Source organism: Pleurodeles waltl, chromosome 4_2 (assembly GCF_031143425.1).
Source record: "Pleurodeles waltl isolate 20211129_DDA chromosome 4_2, aPleWal1.hap1.20221129, whole genome shotgun sequence".
Classification (NCBI taxonomy): Eukaryota; Metazoa; Chordata; class Amphibia; order Caudata; family Salamandridae; genus Pleurodeles; species Pleurodeles waltl.
In genome coordinates, this window is record NC_090443.1 from 385,976,570 (window position 1) to 385,997,823 (window position 21,254).

Below are 21,254 nucleotides of genomic sequence, written 5' to 3' on the forward strand. Positions count from 1 at the left end.
TCTGTTCCAGATGGAAGTTGAGGTCGCCTAGGAGGATGTAGTCCGGCGAGGCGAGGGCGTGCAGTGAGATGAAGTCGGCGATGGCGTCGCTGAAAGGGGCGCGCGGTCCGGGGGGACGGTAGACGAGGGATCCTCTGAGGGTGGTCCTGGGGTCGGTGCGAATCTGAAAATGCAGATGTTCAGCGGCGAGAGGGGTGTCTTCGTTGGAGGTGGTGATGCTGATGGAGTCTTTGAAGACGATGGCGATACCTCCTCCTACTTGGTTGGTGCGGTCTTTTCAGGAGATCTTGTAGCCTTCGGGGATGGCAGTGGCGATGTCTGGTTTCCGTGATGAAGGCGACGTCCGGAGCTGTGGAGTCCAGGAGGTCCCAGAGTTCAACGGCGTGCTTGTGGACAGAGCGAGCGTGGACCAGGATGCACTTGAGGTGGTTGATGGCGCGTGGGCTGGTGGTCGTGGTAGTTGCGTGGTGGAAGATGCGTTTGCAGGAGTTATAGGCGAAGGGTCCATGGGTGCGTTTGGGGTGGGCTTGGAAGCAGATGTTGGAGCGCCCGGGGGTGAACCAAAGAACGATGGATTAGGCCCAGATCTGTGACTTGGGGGGAGTGCTTGAAAAGTTTCAGCACTCCGTCCATCATCCTTTTTTGCTGCTAAAGGTGCTCTTAAAACGTAACTAGGCGTGGGTCGCTCCAGCTCCCACAAACTTGGGGAGGTGCAGAGGCTGCCCAGATACAGGCTCCGCAGACTAAGGCCTAGAACGATGACGCTCCTTCGTCTTGTCGGACAAGGTGATGTCAAAGAACGTTTCGCTTTCTTCAACTACTTCTTGTACCTTCACATACCCAATCATCCTTGGATTGTGACTACCACAATGGAGGAATCAGTGTCTGCTCCCAGGACCTTCCTCTCGACCGGGACACTCAAAGCCTTTGAATGCAGATCCATCACGGACATCGCTCTATGACCAGATCCGTAGGGCTTAAACCCAGTCTTCCTAGATCACATCCTCGATGCACCAGGAGTTAGCATTAGAAAATAGACAAAAATAAAAGGCCACTCCAAAAATGACTGAGCGGTAGCTCTTTGGATTGGCGCTGGCTGGTGCAAAAAGCTAAGAACTGACCTCAGCACGCTGGGGTGGGGCCTACATAGGACCAGCGACATCACATCTGATTGACTCGACAACACATAGGGGTACTGTGCAAGAAGAATCTTTGGCTCCAGACTAACGTCTGTAACTAGTTGTCTCTATGAGATGGATCCACCACCGCTGGCTCAGCGTATGGTTCCGAAATGTGCTCCTTGTCCTAGAGGTGCTCCTAATGAGTTAGAGTCCCTAGCGAAAATCTCAATAATTGCAGTGAGAAACACAGCCGGGTCTATCCCCGGCACCAGGAACTCTGGTAAAGAGAATGGCTGGCACCATTGTCATAGTGAAGAAAGGCAATGGTGGAGTTGCTCCAAGGTCAGGTCTGGCAGGGGTGCTAGCGCAAAGCCACATGGAGCAGGATCAGTCTGCTCCATCATGGCCTACTCCAGCTCTGGTGATGATGATTCTGTGGGAGTAATCTGGAAGGCTTACCTCTTCCACATTTTCTGTGCTTCCTGCATCTCTTTTTCTTCACGCCTTAGTAATGCAAAGATCAAATAATGCAGAAATTCAAATCTTGATCAGAGCCATGAACTCCGATGACTTCACCTTTCTTCTTATGGACGGGTTATGAACAGCTTGGCCTCATGTTCTTTGATGGCCTCAGGATGCAGAGTCGCAGGAATGAGAATAGTGGACAAACCCAAAACACCACAAATAAATGGAATGTAGTCTGTGACTGATATTTGTTGGTCATAGTCCCTGCAGGCTTAAAGCACAAACTTGCATGGGTGTCATGACACTGCACTGAATAATTTTCTGTTAGGAAAAAAACTCACTATTCTCGAAAGAGGGCGCGCTCATAATCAACGTAGAAGGCACAGAAAAAGGGAACTGATGTTGCACTGGGTGGCACTATGGCTTCGGTGACATCACCGACATCACTTCCACTGTCTATTCAAAGCCAGTGCAAACGCCTACTGGCAATGTGTTTTGAAGTTTCCAGATCCAGTCTGACACCCAGGATTATTCTACAGATAAGAAATCTGCAGGTAGAAAAATCTATAGAACGAATTATTAATTATTTATGAGAAAATCGTAAAGGAAAGAGTGGTTTGTTATGAAGTAAGAAATAACACAAGATTTTAAAAAACCCTCTCGACTTTATTGAATACTACAGGCAAACAAAACAAAAAAATAGCACAATCGTCATCTCGAACAGTTCCATCCTATGTGTCAGCAGCTGGTGCCCATTTCTTTTGCTTGTAGCGCAGACCAGCAAGGAAGTAGTGTGTCCTTTCAAACAAAAGCCTTTAGGAGCGGAGAGCTTGTGAAGAAAATCTGGATTTGGTATTTCCGAGGAGGCTAGGAGAAGTGGGGCTAAATAAATGAACCCATCCCAAACCAAGGGCATTGTGTGTCAGGTAACCAAACGAAGAAAAGGAGGCAAGAAGGGTGCAGCCATCGAGTGTTGACAAAAATAAAAAAAATGGCATGCTCTTGAAAGACAGGTGTACTAATGTTCAGTCAGGCTACGACAAATCTATCTATGACAAACGTCATCTTTGCCACACCAACAGTCTAGAACCACAGCCATTCCAATATAAATAACTTGCGTGCTGCAACTGGCTAGCCGCTAAAGATGTCTGTGAAACATAGTCTGTTCCTGGATACCAAAAAAAATTAATCAATGGAGAGGCCACTTTGTTCACCTGAATCACTGGGCTTGTCTCAGTCAGGTAGATGGGGCACCACCTGCTGGTGCCAGGAAGTTCCTGAATGTGGCAGTAGATGCTTAGGTCGTTCTGTTGAGAACACAGCTACTGCCACCTACATACAGGCAAATGCCTCAAAGCCGCCAAGCTGTAGCAGAGGCCGAAGGCTTTCATGCAGAAGCTTGGTCTACATCTATTTATTTTTTTATTTTAAAAAGGTGTTTGGATTTTAAAAAGCATTCACTGGATGTTAAGGTTAGTGAGGCATCTCCTTTCACGAGAGCAGACTTCAGTGTACAAAGTGTCTCCCTTTATTAACCAATGATCCACGACACCCCTCGGATGGGAAATCTTTTCATGCTCGACATATACTCCCAAGAGACATTTCGGATACACAGATACAACTTCTTTTAATCATTTCATGGCGCAACCTTGAAACTGATCACCCAGAACGGAGACTTCGGAGAAGCAGGACAACAGTGAGCAAACTAACAGCGAGACTCGATGGACAGCGGCAAACCAATGAGACTCCAAACCTGAACACACACACACAGGTCGCATTTAATACCTTACCTGGCCGCTTCCTAAAGGGGAGGACGCCAGGGAGGGGACGGACTTGACGATACTGTTTCATTACATTCAATATTTGGGCCCACCCTCCACCTTGTACCTTGTACCTTTGGGTGAGATACAAATGCCTCATCACTGCAGGAAGCTACACTCTGGCTCCGCGCTTTTACGCACAAAATTTAACCAACACTGTCATTTTCAAAAGTGCCCTATTCTCTCGACCTCCAGGCGTGCTCCCGGTAATAAGTGAGGCAAATGGGCGCCCTTGGTGGAGAGAGAAAGTGGAGGAGCTAGCCACACTTTTTCACATCTCCTCCCTTCAAACTTCACAAAATAATGAACACTAGCTACAATACCATTTTCACTCTTGCCTCACATGACCTGTACCCCAGCAGGCCAGCTCCGCAGAACCGGTCAAACAAAGCAATGGAAGATCACCTGAACACTAGGACTACATGATTTTGTCTGATTACAAGCAACAACAACAAAAAAACGGAAAAAAAAAAATATATAACCAAAAAAAACACAGGTAGCAGTTTTTTGTTATCTCAACAACGGCTGAGAAAAATCTTGAAGTTTTTGCAGTTCATGTATTTCTTTAAAAAAAAATTATACAAGTCCAAATATCAAAGAAAGAAAAGTTGCCCTTGGAAGGCTTGTTCTGTACAATGGTTAAAACGTCCCTCCACTCGGACAGGGCCGAGGAGTTTGGGGGGTGAGGGGAGGGGCTGTAAAGGGTATCTCAGAAGGTGGAGACCATCACGCAGTTCGTAGAATGGTGCAGGGGTAACAGGAGGGGAGGCAGCGTCTTCATTTGGTTTCCCTGGTGCTGTCAGTTAAGAGGTTGGAGGAGCGCAAGGTCCTTTTAGCTGCCGTAGTGCATTGTGTTGGTGGTGATGGACATTGGTGATGCCATCGAGATGGCCGGTCCACCCATGGTGAACTGGTTGTTGACTGGGTAGTGGGTGCTGGAATTGCCTCCACCTTGTCCTCCGGCAGACCCTGTGGAGAAATGACAGTGTGAGTGCACAATATTCTAACATCAAAGAGTGAGGTTAATAATTTACTATAGAAAGTGGGCCGACTCCAAACACCTTTAAGGCAGATTTAGAGTATTGGTTTCTCCTGCCAGCCCCATGCACCAAGATGCGTTCCCTGATTTATGCACTCGGAGTGGAGCATTTCATAGTGTAGCCCGTCACACACTAGTCTAGAAGACTAAGGGGTGCTTAAAATTTATTTAAATTACCTTCCCACTTTCTGCCCTTCCAAAGGGAAACTATTGCAACCTTGCTATAAGGAAATGGAAGACACCCTTTTTGTCCAGTCAAACCAAAATGTGACTTTTTAATTTTTAAAGGACAGAGAAATCTAATTCTCTGGTTGTTGAGGAAAAACTGCCATGGTGGATATTAACTTTGGCACTAGGGATAGAAGTTGCACACGGTCATAGTGGTTGGGGAATACTCCAACAACGAAGTCTGTATATATCGTGAAAAAGTGTATAAGATGACAAGTGGGACTGAGATAGCTATGCAGATAGAGGGGAAGGTGAAAAGCAGATTAATAGAAAGATGAGGGCAGGGATCTGTGAGACAGTAAGAAGCAACACAGAAAAGAAACACAGTAAGGAATATGTTCTGCAGAATAGGTTGGAGATGCATTAAGAAGTGGGAAAGTCCAGACTCTAGAAGTTACCTCTCCCAGGCTAAATTTCAGCACTGGCACCAGCTGCCATATATTGAAGCATAAAATGGACCTATGGAAATCCACGCAATTTTCAATTACAAATATTTGTATAAAAAAAAAAAAAAAAAGAGCAATATCCAACAAGAGAATCGTGAGGTGTAAACAATACATTTTTACTGCTTTTCTACCACAGGAAGCCTTTACAAGCCAATTAAAACAAACTGTAATGGAACCTCAACAGTGGAGATGGGTGAGAACTGAGAAACAGCAGCAGCATGGGTCTATAATCTGCCCACAAATAATCATGCTTTATCAGAAATGTTAAATGTGAAATATGGGCAGTATCCCACTACCATAAACTCGAATTTGTTAACATTTAAGTGGGTCTGTTTATTTTTTCACTGCCATTTCAGTGAATAGCCATGTCCCATACAAACATGGAAAAACAATTTCTTTGCTGCAACAAAACAGTGTTAAACGTGGCAAACTGCATGACTTAGATGAACTGTCTAGAAAGTCGAGCACAACAGTTCTCCCTTAAAGTGCACCACCACCGACAATCACCTTAAGTGCAACTTGCACAGCCTTTTAGAAAAGAAAGCCCCTTTAAGAATATATCGTCTACCCCCTCAACTTTCAAGTCAAAACTAGAAGAAGGTTGGTGAACTCCATTTCCAGCAATCAAATGCTACAAAAAACTGATGTAAGCTGTGTTTGACAATTCAAAGCTACAATGTATGGCTTCAATCTTTGCGGGAGGACCATGAAATAGCTAATTACAGCACTAAGACAAGTATTAAAAAGGTATGTGTCAGGAGGAGGGTTTACCAGTATTTTCCCCACAAAGTATCATCAATGAAGCTAGTATTGAAATAAAGGTTGCAAGAAGACCCCCAACAAAGCACCTGAAGCTAAAATGTGATCCCCGTGGGTTTCAGTGCTGGAGTCACATTGGAAGCCAATTCTCAGACAGAACTGGCAGTGCAACTAGTACCTGAGTTTGGAAGGTGCAGTTTGGGTTGAAGGGCTAAGAAGTCTTAGACGGAATATAAGCTACCAATGGGTTCCTCCCTATCTGTTTTGATAGGGTATTTGCCTTTTTGATTTTTCACTGTAAAAGCCTCAATCTCTCCCATCCTTAGAAGCCAGACCGTTCTAGTATATAACACTCAAGCTGAGCTCTGGATTGATCGGTTAATATCAGAGGCTAAAAGGAGGTGTGGACATCAGCAGAACGTCCTTTTCTCGTGGATCATATTAATCAGGAACGAAAACAATATATAAAAAAACCCAATCAAAACAAAAAAAACATCTGTTTCCCTTCCTGCGCTTCCAGGCAGCCACCTGCTGAATCCTTTGCAGTTTCCTGCCAATGGGCTAGTCACTTTTGGGGGTAAAGGGAAGAATAATAGCAACTCCAGCAGCCATTTTTAGAGAGTCAATCTTTCCCCCATTTAGACAGGCAGTGCTTACTATCCACCTGAGCGAACCACTAGCTCAATGATTTTAAAAAAAGAGCTCTGAATGAAGCAGGTCACATCTCACTTTGGAATGATACAAGGAGCATGACTCGTGGTTACTGCAAATGTTCTCCACCACTCCCTTAGCTAGTAAGAGACTGTTTTATTTCTCGTAGTCACTAGCAAGGCTAGTTGATTTGCAACGTAGCTACATGAAGATAAACTTGTCTCCAAGTGTAATCACAAACAGCTACAGCACAAGGCAAGCAATGCATCTGACTATTTTCATGAACCTTGGTATACGCATGCCGCTGTCTTTCTATCTGCACAGCTGCGTGATTGGTGCAGCTCTGCACCCTCTTGAGTGACCATTGGTACAACACTCAAATGTGCTGAAAGAAGCTCTGGACTAGTACCCCAACTGGGAACTGCGAATTTCACCATCACCTTAGGTGTGATGAGCTGCAGGCAACCGGCACATTGTGTGTAATGTCACACTCCCCTGCAACTCTAAGAGATAAAGATAGAAAAAGAAAAGGAAAATGTTACTTACCCTGTAACCATCTGTTTGTAGTATGCAGTGCTGTAGATTCATATACTCCTGTAATATGGTGTTGAGGCAAGACGTTTTCTACTAGTTTTTTTTCAAAGAAGTTTTGAGTCATAAAACCTGTTGTCTCCCTGTCCGTCCACAGTGGGCCAGGCAAGCAGCTCCACCTCAGATTGTTTTCTTTACCAGTGAGTATGTAGTGTAAGTGGAACTGAATGGAAATGACAAGAATTCTGAGCAAATGCAAAAACATCTGCTAATCAATGGCTTCTGGGGAGGAGGGTGACCTGTGCTGTACTACATGCTACAAACAGGTGAGTACAGGGCAACGTTTTCTGTTTGCAGCATGTGTGGTTGTAGATGCATCTGGTCGTCTGCACAGACCTTAAAGCAGGAGGTTTGGCTACATATTTAGGGTGCGAGAAGACGACAGTGGCAGTTCAGTAATTTGATTAACGTGTAATGGTGGCACTACCTTTGCTCTGACAGGAACTTTGGATTGGCTCCAAGAACCACCCACGGTCACTGTGCACTAGAATAAAAGGTTTCACTACGGTTAAAGCAGATAATCCACTGACGCGTCTGAAAGAGCTGATTGCTATTAAGGTCACCTTTCACATCTGCTGACCAAAGGAGTGGAGTAGCTCAAAGGCTGGGCTCATGAGCCGCATGAAAACTACATTTAAGTACCTAATAGGGGTCTGGAGGTTTTTTGCACGATCTAACTTTAAGGTCCACCATAACACCTTTAACAAAGGAGTTTCAAAAGGGATGCATGGTCCCTGTTTTACATGTATGCTGTAAATGTGCCAAATGTAGGTGGCGTGAAAGTGTATGCTAACCAAGCCTTTTCAAGATGTAGCAGATAGCAAATCTAATCTTGTATGGAGAACTTGAAAATGTGTGTTTAATAATGCAGTCGGGGACAAATCTCTTACACTTTGCAGCATAAAAGGAATGCATAGTAGGATTGTGCACAGAATAAGAATAAGCATGCACTCCCACTGGGAGCATGAGGTACCCAAATTCTAGGTCCTTAGGTGCCAAAGTGCTAGCTGTTTGGGATTTGGGTGGCTGTGCTGGCCCTGATGCAGAGTGAGGTGACCAGCGTCAGGGGCAGTTTTTGGTGTAGGCTGACTAGCACAGGTTGGTGCCATTAGGATGAAGGTCATGGATAGTCTTATTTTTAAGAGCAATACTGAGTGAGTGGGAGAGGACAAACAGCATAAACAATTATTTCTGGCCAGTGCCTCGATATTGCATTGCTCGGGGAGTGTAGGTACCTGGAGGCAAAGTTTTGGCATTTGTGTTTTTTCAGGGTGGGAAATGGGGCGATGACACGAGTGTGCCACTGACAAATAGAACGGGTTTTGAGTTCAGTTGTTGCGTTATGATCAGCAGCTCTGCAAAATAATAATAAAAAAAAAAATAGATAAATAAAATCCCTATCTAGCCTTCAGCAAGAGCTCTGCCTAAATAGGTTGCTAATCACCCAGTGCCAAACCTCCTGCGTTTGAATAGTCAGGGGAGTGGGCGTCACCTTGTTTCTGGATGCAGTTCATGGCTATCGTGTCCATATTTATGAATACGTTTATGCCCTGGTAAAAAGACTGAGGAAAGCTATAAGGCCTAGAAGGAAGGCCATAAGCTCAAAGTAGAAGTTACAGCCCAGTTATTTAGGATACAGGAGTCCTGAATGGTTATGTAGTGGAGATGAGCTTTTCAGCCTGAGTTAGTATTGGTAGTAATGGTCATCTGCGGAAGAGGGCACAGGTGTAGTAAGGAAAAGCCTTTTGAGCAATTTTTGTTCCACCATCTAAGAATGTGTAAAGTTTTGGAATTTGCAAACGTTCGGTCCTCCCATTAACCCTCGCTTGTGACCATTGTTCAGTGGGCATATGTGCAGAGCTTTGGGATTTGCGAATGACCACCATTCCAATAACTTCATTACCATCCTCACAGTAAGAGGACCTTGAAAAGAGGCCGCGACTTTTGAAATGACATCACCCACTCTTAAGGGCATGCTTTCCCATTACCAGTGTTTAGGATGGAACCAAGAAGGGTTGTATCCCACGAAGTGGGACTTATAGGAGTCAATGGTAAATCCAAACTATTACAGTAAGGACATATCTGTATACTGGTACATATTTGTTTTTTTTTACAACACAAAACAAACAGCAGAAGGGTGCAGCACATGGACAGAGACAAGCATAAAGCCAATAAGTAAGAGGAGATGCAGCTGGGTTGATGATTAATGGATTGTGATGTAGTGTTCTTTTAAAGGGTGAATGTTCAACTCTATCCTAAACTGGAGCAACAGTGCTGTAGTCCTGAAGAATACAAGGATACTTTTCCAGATCCTTCATGCATAGATGGAATAGGCTTGCTGTCTTGTTTTTTTCTTTTTTTACACTTGTCAGTTTGTAGTCCGAGAGTGTCCTCGCTTCGGGGTTACTGAGATCCAGCAGTACTGGTGAAGCTTTCTACATTATAAGCAGTGGTGCTGGTCGTAAAAACTTTGTAAATTATGCAGCTGGTTTTGAAGACAGTGTGGGCAGGCAAGAGGAGCTAATGGAGTCCCATCATGATGGTGGTGCTGTGGTCATTTCTTCAAGCCCTGGAAGAGTCGTGCAGCAACATGTAGAACCTTAATAAGAGGTGCCAGTGCGGCATCTGGGAGGCCATGGAAGAGGGCATTACTAACATCCACATGACAGAGTATGAGGGCTTGAACAGCAGTCACGAAGTCACTTTCTGGAAGAAAGAGTTTGACTATTTGAGCGTGTGCTAGTGACTGCTGTCTGCTATCACTTCTGAGAGCCAATTTTGTACATATTGAAAGATGTGAACGGTATTTCTGCTCAGACGCGCAGCCAACACTTCTAGATACTCTGAACACCCTTGTAGCTGTAATGGCACCAAAGGGCAGAGCTTTGAATTGCTAGCGGGGTCACCTTATGGCAAAGCAAACTGGTGGTGAGCAGGAAGTATGCGGAAGTAGGTGTCTTAGGTCCACCACCGCCAAGAAGTCTCACTGCTGGATGTACATCAAAAGCCAAAGGCAGAGGATAGCTTGGAGGGACTTATTTTCCTTTGGTATTAAGAAACAGAGGAAGTACACTCCTTTGCTGCTCTGGTGTGGAAGCATCAGCTTGAATGCTCCTTTGGCTAGGGGTGCCTGCAACCCCCCCCCTCATGAGAAGAGGAAGATTGTCTCTGGATATTTGGTGGCGTTCAGGCAGGATATTTCGTGGTGCAATGTGGAACATTAGACAGTACCATACTGTACTAAAAAGATCACCCGTTTGCCCAGGTTAAATGCCTACCACTGGGATGTAAAGAACCTCAACCTTCCCCAGAAAGGTGTAGTGAGGTCAGAGGCAATGGAGAGAGAATCACTGGTGTGAGGCTGAAGCACCCCTGTGGGAGTCACCTTAGCCCTTGCCTCTGTAGCCACCCTGTGAGAAGAGTTTATAGGGCTGGGTGTTCCGAAAGGACTGCGGTCGGTCGTCCTGCATTTGAGTGGATGCAGAAGCCTTAGCGTCATCTTTGGCTTGATGTTTTCGAAAGGTGGACCTTTGCCAAATGCATGGGTTCCCATCTGTCTGCAACACAAAGTGCGTGTCTTTGATTTTTTTCATTTTTATCATCAACTTGTGGCCTGACAAGATTTTGTCTATGATACAGCTTGTTGAGAGGCGCTGTTGCACCTCAGGCCGGAAATACAAGTCACATCCAGGCATGGAAGTACAGAAGGATAGTGTTAATAACTTTGGAGGTGGTATCTGAGGTATACAAGGTGCATCTAATGTTCACACTAAAAATTATATCGTCCTCTGTGGGACATCAACGGTCAGTATGGCTCAGCATCTTTCAGTGGAGACTTGCTTAGCATCCAAGAAAGCTCTTGGGTTTGGGGAGGGTCCTGGGAAGTCACGGAGGGCCAGTCCTTCTTGAGCTTAGACTCAGAGCTCAATACCAGACTCTCTCAGAGTGTTGCTCTGCTTCTGTCAGAGGATGCTGGGGGAGGTTTGGGAAGACTGATGTTGCTGCACCACTAAAGACGTAGGTGTGGGCCTGGTCTTTGGAACCAATTGCTACAGGGCAGGATGCACGAGCTCCTTCTGCTCAGCAACTAATCCGTCTGAGAACATCTAGCAGTTCTCGAACCCCACCTCACCCCCAGCAGCTGAAAGGTCAGACGGGCCTGCCAGACACTTCTTCAGGCACGAAAGTGTCAACGATTTTAGAGGAGGCTTGTTCCTGTATACTTTGATGTAGTGAATACCTTTCTCCCTGCAGCAAAAGGCTTGACGGGTATCGCAGGCTGTCTAGCTGTGCTCCAGCAACAGAGGCTGCCCATGCCACGATGGCCTGACCAGGGATACTTAGCCTTGTACCTAGGGCAAATCTGGAATGGTGTCCGTTGTATACCATACCCCTATTTTCATTCTTTGGAACACAACATGAAATTGTTAGTCCTGTTGCTGCTGGTCAGTGCTGGATTCGACTGCAGTGGTCGAAAGGTTGTCTACAGTCTCTTGAAGAAACGCGCTCGAGCGTTGGTTAAGCAGCAATTGTTTAAGTCACTGCAATAAATTCTCAAAGGCTGGTACTGAAAAATGCAGCAGATAATCTATATCCAAATCTGACAGCAGAAGAAAACAATCTGCAGAGGAGCCATTGCCCTGGTGCATTGTGGACCGAGGGTGGAGTCACAATAGGTCTTGTAACTCCAAACTTCTTCTAAGAAAAACATGTTCCAAACATATGGGCCCAACACTAAGGCAGTACAACGCAGAACCCCTGAATCTACAGCCACAAATGCTACAAACAATTGTTATGCCAACTAACGCAATTTTTACACATTTGTACAATCTATCAAATGTCACATGGCAATCCATGGGGTTTATATTGTGAATTTAGTGGAGGTTAAACTGGGAAAACATGAAGCAAGAGCAAAGGTGGCATGTGCTCTCCCACACTGACTAGTCTCCAAAATAGACCCCCTCACCCTCCAAACAGGGAATAAGCGACGTGAACAGGCTAACTGAAGATATCTTTTTTTATGCATGCACAACTGATATTAACAATAGTGTTCCATGAGTGTTTAGACTTTAGACAATCCAAACAATTACATCAATGTCCGCATCCGAAGACGTTAAAACAACTGGTGACCCAAACCCTGCATTCCCCAGCTAGCATTACGAAAAATATATCTTCCACCCTTTTCCTGTACTACCTTCCACTTACTGCAGCTACTGGTATGGGATGCTTACAAGAGTTTTCACTTTCCTGTACACCACTCCCAGACCAGAGCTCTGATGGCATGCCAGTCACTCGATCCCAACCCTCTGATGCGAGAGAGGCGCGCCCCCCTTTCCACATTACCTTGCACAATGCCCGTGCTCATAATCGATCCCATCCTCGAGTGGGTGTGGTTCACAATCCCTGTGTTTGCTGCAGAGAAAAGAGAAGAGCCAGGGGCAGGAAATAAAAATAAAAGTTAAGGCTAAAAAAAAAAAAATTAAAAAACTATTAAAAGGCTGTCTGCTTCCTGGGAGGAGAAGCCACAGGCCAGTGGAGAAAAACAACAAAAACATTTTTGCTCAGATCTCCAGCGTTTCTCCACTAGACCCTGAATTTTTTTTTGTAATTCAGGCCACGTCTCTCTCGGAGTCATCCAAAAACACAAAATTCCATAATATTGCCCTCTGTGCTACTTCATCCCAAACACAAGAGAAGGCTGTACACAGAAAGAGCCCGAATCGACTTAGGCAGTACAAGGTTACCCACCTGCTACAGTGGTTCTCCAGCACAGAAATCATTTCTAGAAATTCACATAATTGACTGATCTCGGTGGTACAGAGCGATGGCCTAGGAGCACTTTGCACAGAAATGTTTTATAGCCTGGTCATGACAATACAAAAAGAACCTAAACACTTGCCAGGCGAAAACTGTTTAAGATTGTCCAGTCACACTTTAATCATTTCCCGGCCTGAAAGGGTATACAGAATCGGTCAGAAAAGGAGGATTTGAGGGTTTTATATAATACTGCACAAGACACTCAAGAGGAATGTATTACTGCAACAAGTTATGATCTAGATTCAAAGGGTAGAACAAGCTAGCAAGTAGCTACTGGGAAGGGGGGCCAAAGAATGAGTCCAATCAAAACATGTTTTCTTTAGGATAGATTAACTACATCCAGCAAAAGCAGTGAAGAAGAAGCACTTTCAGAAATATACATCCGTCTCCAAGTGGTTGCTTTGAGCATTTCATCAAGAGTGAAACAACATTACTAGTACTGTAGCTACAGAAAGCCTTTGAACATCCTTTTTCATTTTAGAAGTCCTTGATGTGCTACAGATTTCCACCTGAAACTGTAGCAGTAAGTTACAGATATCAATGTAATCCTCTGCACATTTTGGTCTTCTGAAATAAAACATTTGCATCACAGGTATTGCCAGCCAGCGCAACTACAGCAGAAAAAAAAAGGGGGTCGGGGGGGGGGGGGGGGGGGGGGGATTAGAGGGTCTGGGGGCTTGGTGGGTGGCTCAAACAAATAAGATCTGATTAACATGAAATCAGAACTTATCACAGAGAATACCACCTACTTGGAAAATGAAGTAATTAAGAGAAAACATGAATCTCTCCTTTTCTGGAATAAGCCATGAAAATGAACTCTACTCCGTGAAGAACGCTTAAGCTACATTTAAGAAAGGCTAAAAAGAAAGGCTTTTGAGCAGTCAAGGATTCCACGAACCTCCTGAGCAGGACTACTGTACTAAAGATCTTACATTTTATTTGAAGACTTTAGACATCTTCATTTAAACAAAATCTAAATATGGATAAAATACAGTAATAATAATAGATAAAGTACCAAGGTCCTGAGCTGAGTAAGAATAGTCATCACACCACAGTGCAAAGGAAGCCATTCTTTGAAAATTAGACAAACTGAGGAAGTTAAATTCCCTTCCATGTTCTTCCACAATTTTTTCATATTTCCTTCAAAATCTGAGAACAATCTAGAGTAGGTTGAAAAACGAAAACAGCAGACAATATGGTCTGCTGTGCTAGAATCAGAAAACTGAACACAGTAGAAGATGAGTCTGCATGGGGGGAGGAGGGGGGAGATTGGAGTACCTATTAAAGGGATTAAGGCATGAGAAGCGTCCATTCCTCGTCCACACCAGTCATTTAAAGATTGGGTTTGTTTGGGGATGTAAAGAGTTGTCACAATAAAGAGAATCACAAGTAGTTTGCACTGAACCATGGGCTTTGATGCAAAGACTGCCTACTCTACCAAGACATTCTCCAAATCAACTGAGAACAGAGTTTGACCTGGTACTGGACAAGGGTGCTTTTAAAAATGACTTGGGAAGCCAATGCTCTTTATTCAATATTTTAAGACCTTGGCTGCCAAAATTGTGTAGTGACTGCGCAATTTCCTCCAAGTTCAACAACCCGTGGTGGAAGGAGCTGCTTTTTTTCCCCTGTTCTTTGGGTAAGGAGGAACCTTAAGTACAAGTCACTCAGCAGGACGAGAAAGAAGGAGAATTACAAATCCAGATCATGAGAGCAGACGGTTTTGTAAATTAAACCCACCGATAGTTGAACACAGCAAGTAAACCGCATGCTTTCCATTGAACAATTAGATGCTTTGTTTTAATGAAACAAACCGTTTGCATTACTATTACCCAAAATTAAATTGCCTTCTGCTTTTGCTGCACTGTTTTCACAGATGCAAGACACGAACCTCTGTAAATTTTGGTTCGATAACACATTTATAGATCACTTCCTCATTATACCAAGCTATTTGTTCAAAAGGAAATCGATTTTCTAACTTCCTAATAAACAGGATATTAACCCCATAATTTGTTACTTACCCATTACCTTTTTTGCAACTTTTTATCCTTCGTGGATTTGCATGCTCATTTAGAGCACCTGAATGTATTCAGGATTTATGCTGCAAAAGGAACGTTTTTCACCAACAGCAATTGCTAAACTGTAGGCTTCTAGTTATAAACTTTCTAAAACCCGACAACTGCACCTCATTTACGGAGACAAGACGAGGAGAATACTACTAATCCCCTCTATTACAATCGCTTTTGTAAGGTGAAACTCATTCAAGCCTATGAATGAATTTGATTATATAGGCATCTGGAAGGTCCTCTCAAAAGTTACAACTTGATGCTCAAGTTGGAAATCAATTTTTTTCTTTCATAGGCATCTAACACATCCACATTTGCAATGTAAATTCAGAATTCCACGGGGCCCATTTACTCTTTCTCCCTCAATATACATATGTTCCTAGTATCTTTGTATTTCTTCGTAGGCTTTGCCAGCCACGCTCATAAATGCAGACAAACTGAAGATGATGTTCACAAAAGGTACAAGAATAGCTTCCACTAGACTTAAATAACTAATATCAAGTGTGAAACTTAAGTTCCTTTATAACTTGTCAAAGAATACTGATTGTGAAGCATTATGAATGAGTTCTACAAAAATAACGGCTGATACTCATCTTACCCTTCATCTTTTCTGGGTTATTTTGGATTCACGTTTAGTCCGATCTTTAATGAACTCTTCAAACCCTCTGGGAATGAACGTTAAAAGATGGTTCAAAGCAGCTTTGCGTTTTGGGGTTGGACCGCCGCAATGACTGGTCTCCTGACCTTTGAGACTAAGATTTGGATCAAAATTCAGACTCCTGGAATGCACGTTTTGTGCTGCTATCAACTTTTTCCAGTGTTTAGCCCCTTTTAGGACCAGCTCAACACTTCAGGTGGATTATGGACTTGTTTGAATTTCACTGGGTTTTGGACTATGGAAGAAATATCTTTATCAGCTCAGTATCGAAATGGCTGCTATTCCTTTTAGACAGTACTGTTGATGCAGTCTTGAGGTTCACTGCGGATGGCACAAAGGTGAAGAGATACATCTTTGATACTTCCACAAAAAGGCAGAAAATTTCCAAACAAACATTCCAGGCTATCTTCTGCTACCGATTTTTTTTTTTTCTTTTTTTTTTTAGAGGGGGTTGGGTGTGGGAATCCCATTTTCATTAACTATACATTTACTTTTTCACTCCGTTTTTGACTGGAATACATTTATTTCTCCTTGTGGCAGAGTTCGAAAAGAAATGACTCAGTGCCATGAAGCACCAAACTTGAAGTGTAGGTCATTTGCTACAGTCAACCTGGTGTCAGCTTGGGGAAACAAAGGCCTTCTCTGACTTAAAAATAAGAGACTGGCTGATACACTTCACTTCAGAGGCAACCAGAACAAGAAGGACAGGGCTTACTTCACCGATTAATTGATTTTCATTTTAGGGAAGCTCTCACATATGGGTTACTGTAACAAAGATCATGCTATACAATACCATAACCTCTGTAATGGTGCAAAAATGTTCTGAGAATGTACTTACTGCACATCTCATTATCTGACTAAACCCGTTATTCGTGTGTAGGCCGGGCCAGCAGCCAGTGCACCACCCATATGAGTTGTGGGATAATGGGCATCAGGAAAAACCTTTACCTATGGTCCAGAAAAGCATAAGACTGCTGGAAATTAAAGAGCCCCTGTCAAACTAATACAATTCAGAGAGAACTACACAAGAGAAGGTCGAACAACTCTTCTTTTAAGCTAAGTTTGAAAGGGAAAATGGAAACTGACAACTACAACTTCCTGGGACTATGGCTTGCTTACGATAAAATATTAAACACCCCTCTAGTAACCATAGTCACTGATGATACAAGGACTTTGAAGGCGTTTTGTAATAAAATGTTCACTTGTAGGCAACATTGTTCCAAGTTCTGTAACTACATACTGTATTGTGACTGTATTTATAAAGCTTTCTAGTCCTGAACAAGGCGTTGAAACATTTAAATACTACTAGCACGCTACTTTAGAAGACCTTATGTTAGAGGTGATACTGCATATCACATGCACACACTTTTGAAAAAAAATAATGTTTGTTCACTCTTTTGAATTCGATTTATAATTTAAAAAAAAAAAACTGCCACATTCACATTCTTGAATGCTGCTAATGCACGGGAATCCTTTTTCTAAAATTAGACTGAATAACCAGTTAAAGCTACAGTGGCTCCCAATTAGGTGCTCTCGGAAATGAAATAAAATGGCAAGAGTAATCTACACTCCATAGTAAAGGCATTAATAGCCCAACGGGATTCACTCTTTAATGCGACTGCTTTTAGACAAGAAATATCCCATACAGAAGCTATGTGTGTTAAAGCGGTTTTTCACTGTCTATAACTACAGAACCAGGACCCGTCGGTCTTCGGAGAACAAGTTGGGAAAAAATTAGATAAGCTAATCAATTAAAAATCTGAGCGTGGGGGGCATTTCAACAGGGAAAAGAAAACAATGAAAAGAACAAGACTAAACATCAGAAATAGAGATTTGGGGTAAAGAACTACTGAACTTGTTCCTCAAGAAATAAAGCTTCAAAAAGTCAAACTGCATGAAAGAACTACCACAAGAGTATCTACTCTGGTGAAAAATAGTAATGCATACAGAGAAGCATCAAAAATAAACCAAAGAAAGTGACACGAAAGCGGAAACTGAAATTAACCAGGTGATCTTGCTATTAAGGCCCCAGAGAGAGTAGTTGCTAATTCACCTGGTCTAAGTCTGTGGAAAGTGCTCAGAGATCATCCCAGACAGGCAAAGATAGCCTAGCAAAGATGTGAACCTCTAAAATGTCACATGCTGGAGGTCTATATATACATTACTCCTGAAATAGAAATCTACACTGGAACTGCACAGTTCAAAGTTCCAGAGACAATAAATATGTATAAATATCTTTTCACTGTCTGCTACCATGACACTACCAGCTTAACCCATGTTCAACCCTTTCCCAAGGTTCTCATATGGAGTAAGCCAACAGACTACCCCACTTGTCTTAACACACAGAGTTCCTGGCAGTCAATGTGTCCCTGATGCTTCTTAATTAACTTCACTTGAACAGGAAGAAACACATGCATCCGATGGGTCTGCGATCCTCACTGACTGAGAACCGCTCGCTGAGCAATAAAAATAAAGTATGTTCCAGTGGACAAGGAAAGAGTTAGAATGTGAGCCATGTAACAAATTGGAATGAAGTTGGGAGCATTTTTGTTAGTGGAGAATCAAAGGGGCGGATTTTAGTCTAAGCTAATAACAATTCTAATGTGAATGGAAAAAGTAAAAAAAAAAAAAAAAAAAAAAAAAAAGGAGGGTCACGTTTGCTCCGTTCACAAGCATCAATTTTACAATTTCAAAATCTATTGAAAAGAAAATGTCCTACATCAATCCAACCATGCATCAGCACCGAGAATATGATGGTTTTCCACATCTCTCCAACAAAGGTGCAAAATGATGTGACGGTGACCGAATTCAAAGCAAGGCTAAGAGAAGACTACTTGATGTGCTAGTGTTAAGCTGTTCATATGCCAAAGTCCGATGGGGTTCTTCTTTCCTCAGAAGGCAGAGGAACAATACAAGAAAGCTGGGCATACACAAAAAGAATAATCAAAGGAGAGGACAAGGTAAGTCGCAACCTTTACTCACGTGACAGTAGCTCTCCAGTGCACACTTTTCCTCCGTTACACTTTGCGTTTTAGTAATCCAAACACACAATGTCTAAGGTTTCCAGGGTGTGGGAGGTGCTTGGGTATGGGAGAAGGAACACCAGGTTTCAATAATAAATTCTGCAGTCTATCTTCCTTGTTTTGAAACCAACCTCATATTAAAGCCATAACTCGGAGTTTAAGCACCGATAATTCTCAGATGGCATTACTCATTTTAATTTGTATTTGTCTAAACTGAGGTGCTTAAAAAAAAAAAAAAAAAAAAAAAATCACAACTACCTAGGCCCGTTGACTGTACCTACAGGCTACAGATTCTGAACTGTGGAACTCCAGACTTTTCAGCTTTCACTGACCTGCATGAGGGGGTAACAGGTCGCTCCACTATAAGGTTCCAGGGATACATTTAAAACAGAGGTAACTATAATGGGAAGGGGGACCCAAGGGGATAGCTGGAAAGGAGGGTGGGGGGAAGGAGGAGAGGGAAGAAAAAACAAAAGCGGGGAATGCCAGAGGGAGAAGGAAAGCCAGAAAGGGGCGAGACGGAACCACAGCAGGGTGAGGAGTGTGAACCACAGGGGCGCAAGTTGGGTAAGGGGGGGGGGGGGGGGCGAGGCAGGGCAAAAGAAGGGGGGAGACACCACTGCAGGGCAAAAAAGGGGGGGGAGACACCACTGCAGGGCAAAAAGGGGGGGGGGGAGACACCACTGCAGGGCAAAAAGGGGGGGAGGGAGACACCACTGCAGGGCAAAAAGGGGGGGGAGGGAGACACCACTGCAGGGCAAAAAGGGGGGGGGGGGGAGACACCACTGCAGGGCAAAAAGGGGGGGGGAGACACCACTGCAGGGCAAAAAGGGGGGGAGACACCACTGCAGGGCAAAAAGGGGGGGAGACACCACTGCAGGGCAAAAAGGGGGGGGGAGACACCACTGCAGGGCAAAAAGGGGGGGGAGACACCACTGCAGGGCAAAAAGGGGGGGGAGACACCACTGCAGGGCAAAAAGGGGGGGGAGACACCACTGCAGGGCAAAAAGGGGGGGGGAGACACCACTGCAGGGCAAAAAGGGGGGGGGGAGACACCACTGCAGGGCAAAAAGGGGGGGGGGAGACACCACTGCAGGGCAAAAAGGGGGGGGAGACACCACTGCAGGGCAAAAAGGGGGGGGGAGACACCACTGCAGGGCAAAAAGGGGGGGGGAGACACCACTGCAGGGCAAAAAGGGGGGGGAGACACCACTGCAGGGCAAAAAGGGGGGGGAGACACCACTGCAGGGCAAAAAGGGGGGGGGGAGACACCACTGCAGGGCAAAAAGGGGGGGGGGAGACACCACTGCAGGGCAAAAAGGGGGGGGAGACACCACTGCAGGGCAAAAAGGGGGGGGGGGAGACACCACTGCAGGGCAAAAAAGGGGGGGAGACACCACTGCAGGGCGAAAAAGGGGGGGGGAGACCACTGCAGGGCGAAAAAGGGGGGGGGGAGACACCACTGCAGGGCAAAAAGGGGGGGGGAGACACCACTGCAGGGCAAAAAGGGGGGGGGGGGAGACACCACTGCAGGGCAAAAAGGGGGGGGGAGACACCACTGCAGGGCAAAAAGGGGGGGGGAGACACCACTGCAGGGCAAAAAGGGGGGGGGAGACACCACTGCAGGGCAAAAGGGGGGGGGGGAGACACCACTGCAGGGCAAAAAGGGGGGGGGGGAGACACCACTGCAGGGCAAAAAGGGGGGGGAGACACCACTGCAGGGCAAAAAGGGGGGGGAGACACCACTGCAGGGCAAAAAGGGGGGGGAGACACCACTGCAGGGCAAAAAGGGGGGGGGGTGGAGACACCACTGCAGGGCAAAAAGGGGGGGGGGTGGAGACACCACTGCAGGGCAAAAAGGGGGGGGGGTGGAGACACCACTGCAGGGCAAAAAGGGGGGGGGGTGGAGACACCACTGCAGGGAAAAAAGGGGGGGGGGTGGAGACACCACTGCAGGGCAAAAAGGGGGGGGGGGAGACACCACTGCAGGGCAAAAAGGGGGGGGGGAGACACCACTGCAGGGCAAAAGGGGGGGGAGGAGACACCACTGCAGGGCAAAAAGGGGGGGGGAGACACCACTGCAGGGCAAAAAGGGGGGGGGAGACACCACTGCAGGGCAAAAAGGGGGGGGGGAGACACCACTGCAGGGCAAAAAGGGGGGGGGAGACACCACTGCAGGGCAAAAAGGGGGGGGAGACACCACTGCAGGGCAAAAAGGGGGGGGAGACACCACTGCAGGGCAAAAAGGGGGGGGGGAGACACCACTGCAGGGCAAAAAGGGGGGGGGGAGACACCACTGCAGGGCAAAAAGGGGGGGGGGAGACACCACTGCAGGGCAAAAAGGGGGGGGGGGGGGAGACACCACTGCAGGGCAAAAAGGGGGGGGGGGAGACACCACTGCAGGGCAAAAGGGGGGGGAGAGACACCACTGCAGGGCAAAAGGGGGGGGGGGGAGACACCACTGCAGGGCAAAAGGGGGGGGGGAGGAGATACCACAGCAGGGTGGGGAGAACGTAAAAGGGGAGAGGAGAATGCCAAAGGGGAGAGGAGAATGCCAAAGGGGAGAGGAG

General features: G+C 45.3%; 1 protein-coding gene across 7 annotated transcripts in view; it reads right to left on the bottom strand.

Annotated features, from left to right (window-relative positions):
* Window positions 1-2,231: 2,231 nt before the first annotated feature.
* The window catches only part of CARM1 (coactivator associated arginine methyltransferase 1), a 224,240-nt gene continuing 205,217 nt past the window's right edge, over window positions 2,232-21,254 (bottom strand). For 3 of the 7 annotated variants that reach the window (XR_011202794.1, XM_069231523.1, XM_069231522.1), the window contains 2 exons: window positions 12,464-12,532; window positions 2,232-4,375 (listed from right to left, as the gene is read on the bottom strand). Coding sequence is in view for 5 of the 7 variants with exons in the window: in XM_069231523.1 (XP_069087624.1) it covers window positions 4,239-4,375; window positions 12,464-12,532 (206 nt within the window). In the remaining 2 variants the exon portion in view is untranslated. Of the gene's footprint in view, window positions 4,376-6,969; window positions 7,033-12,463; window positions 12,533-21,254 lie in introns of all 7 variants that reach the window. The other 4 variants (XM_069231526.1, XM_069231524.1, XM_069231525.1 and 1 more) reach the window with 3 other exon arrangements.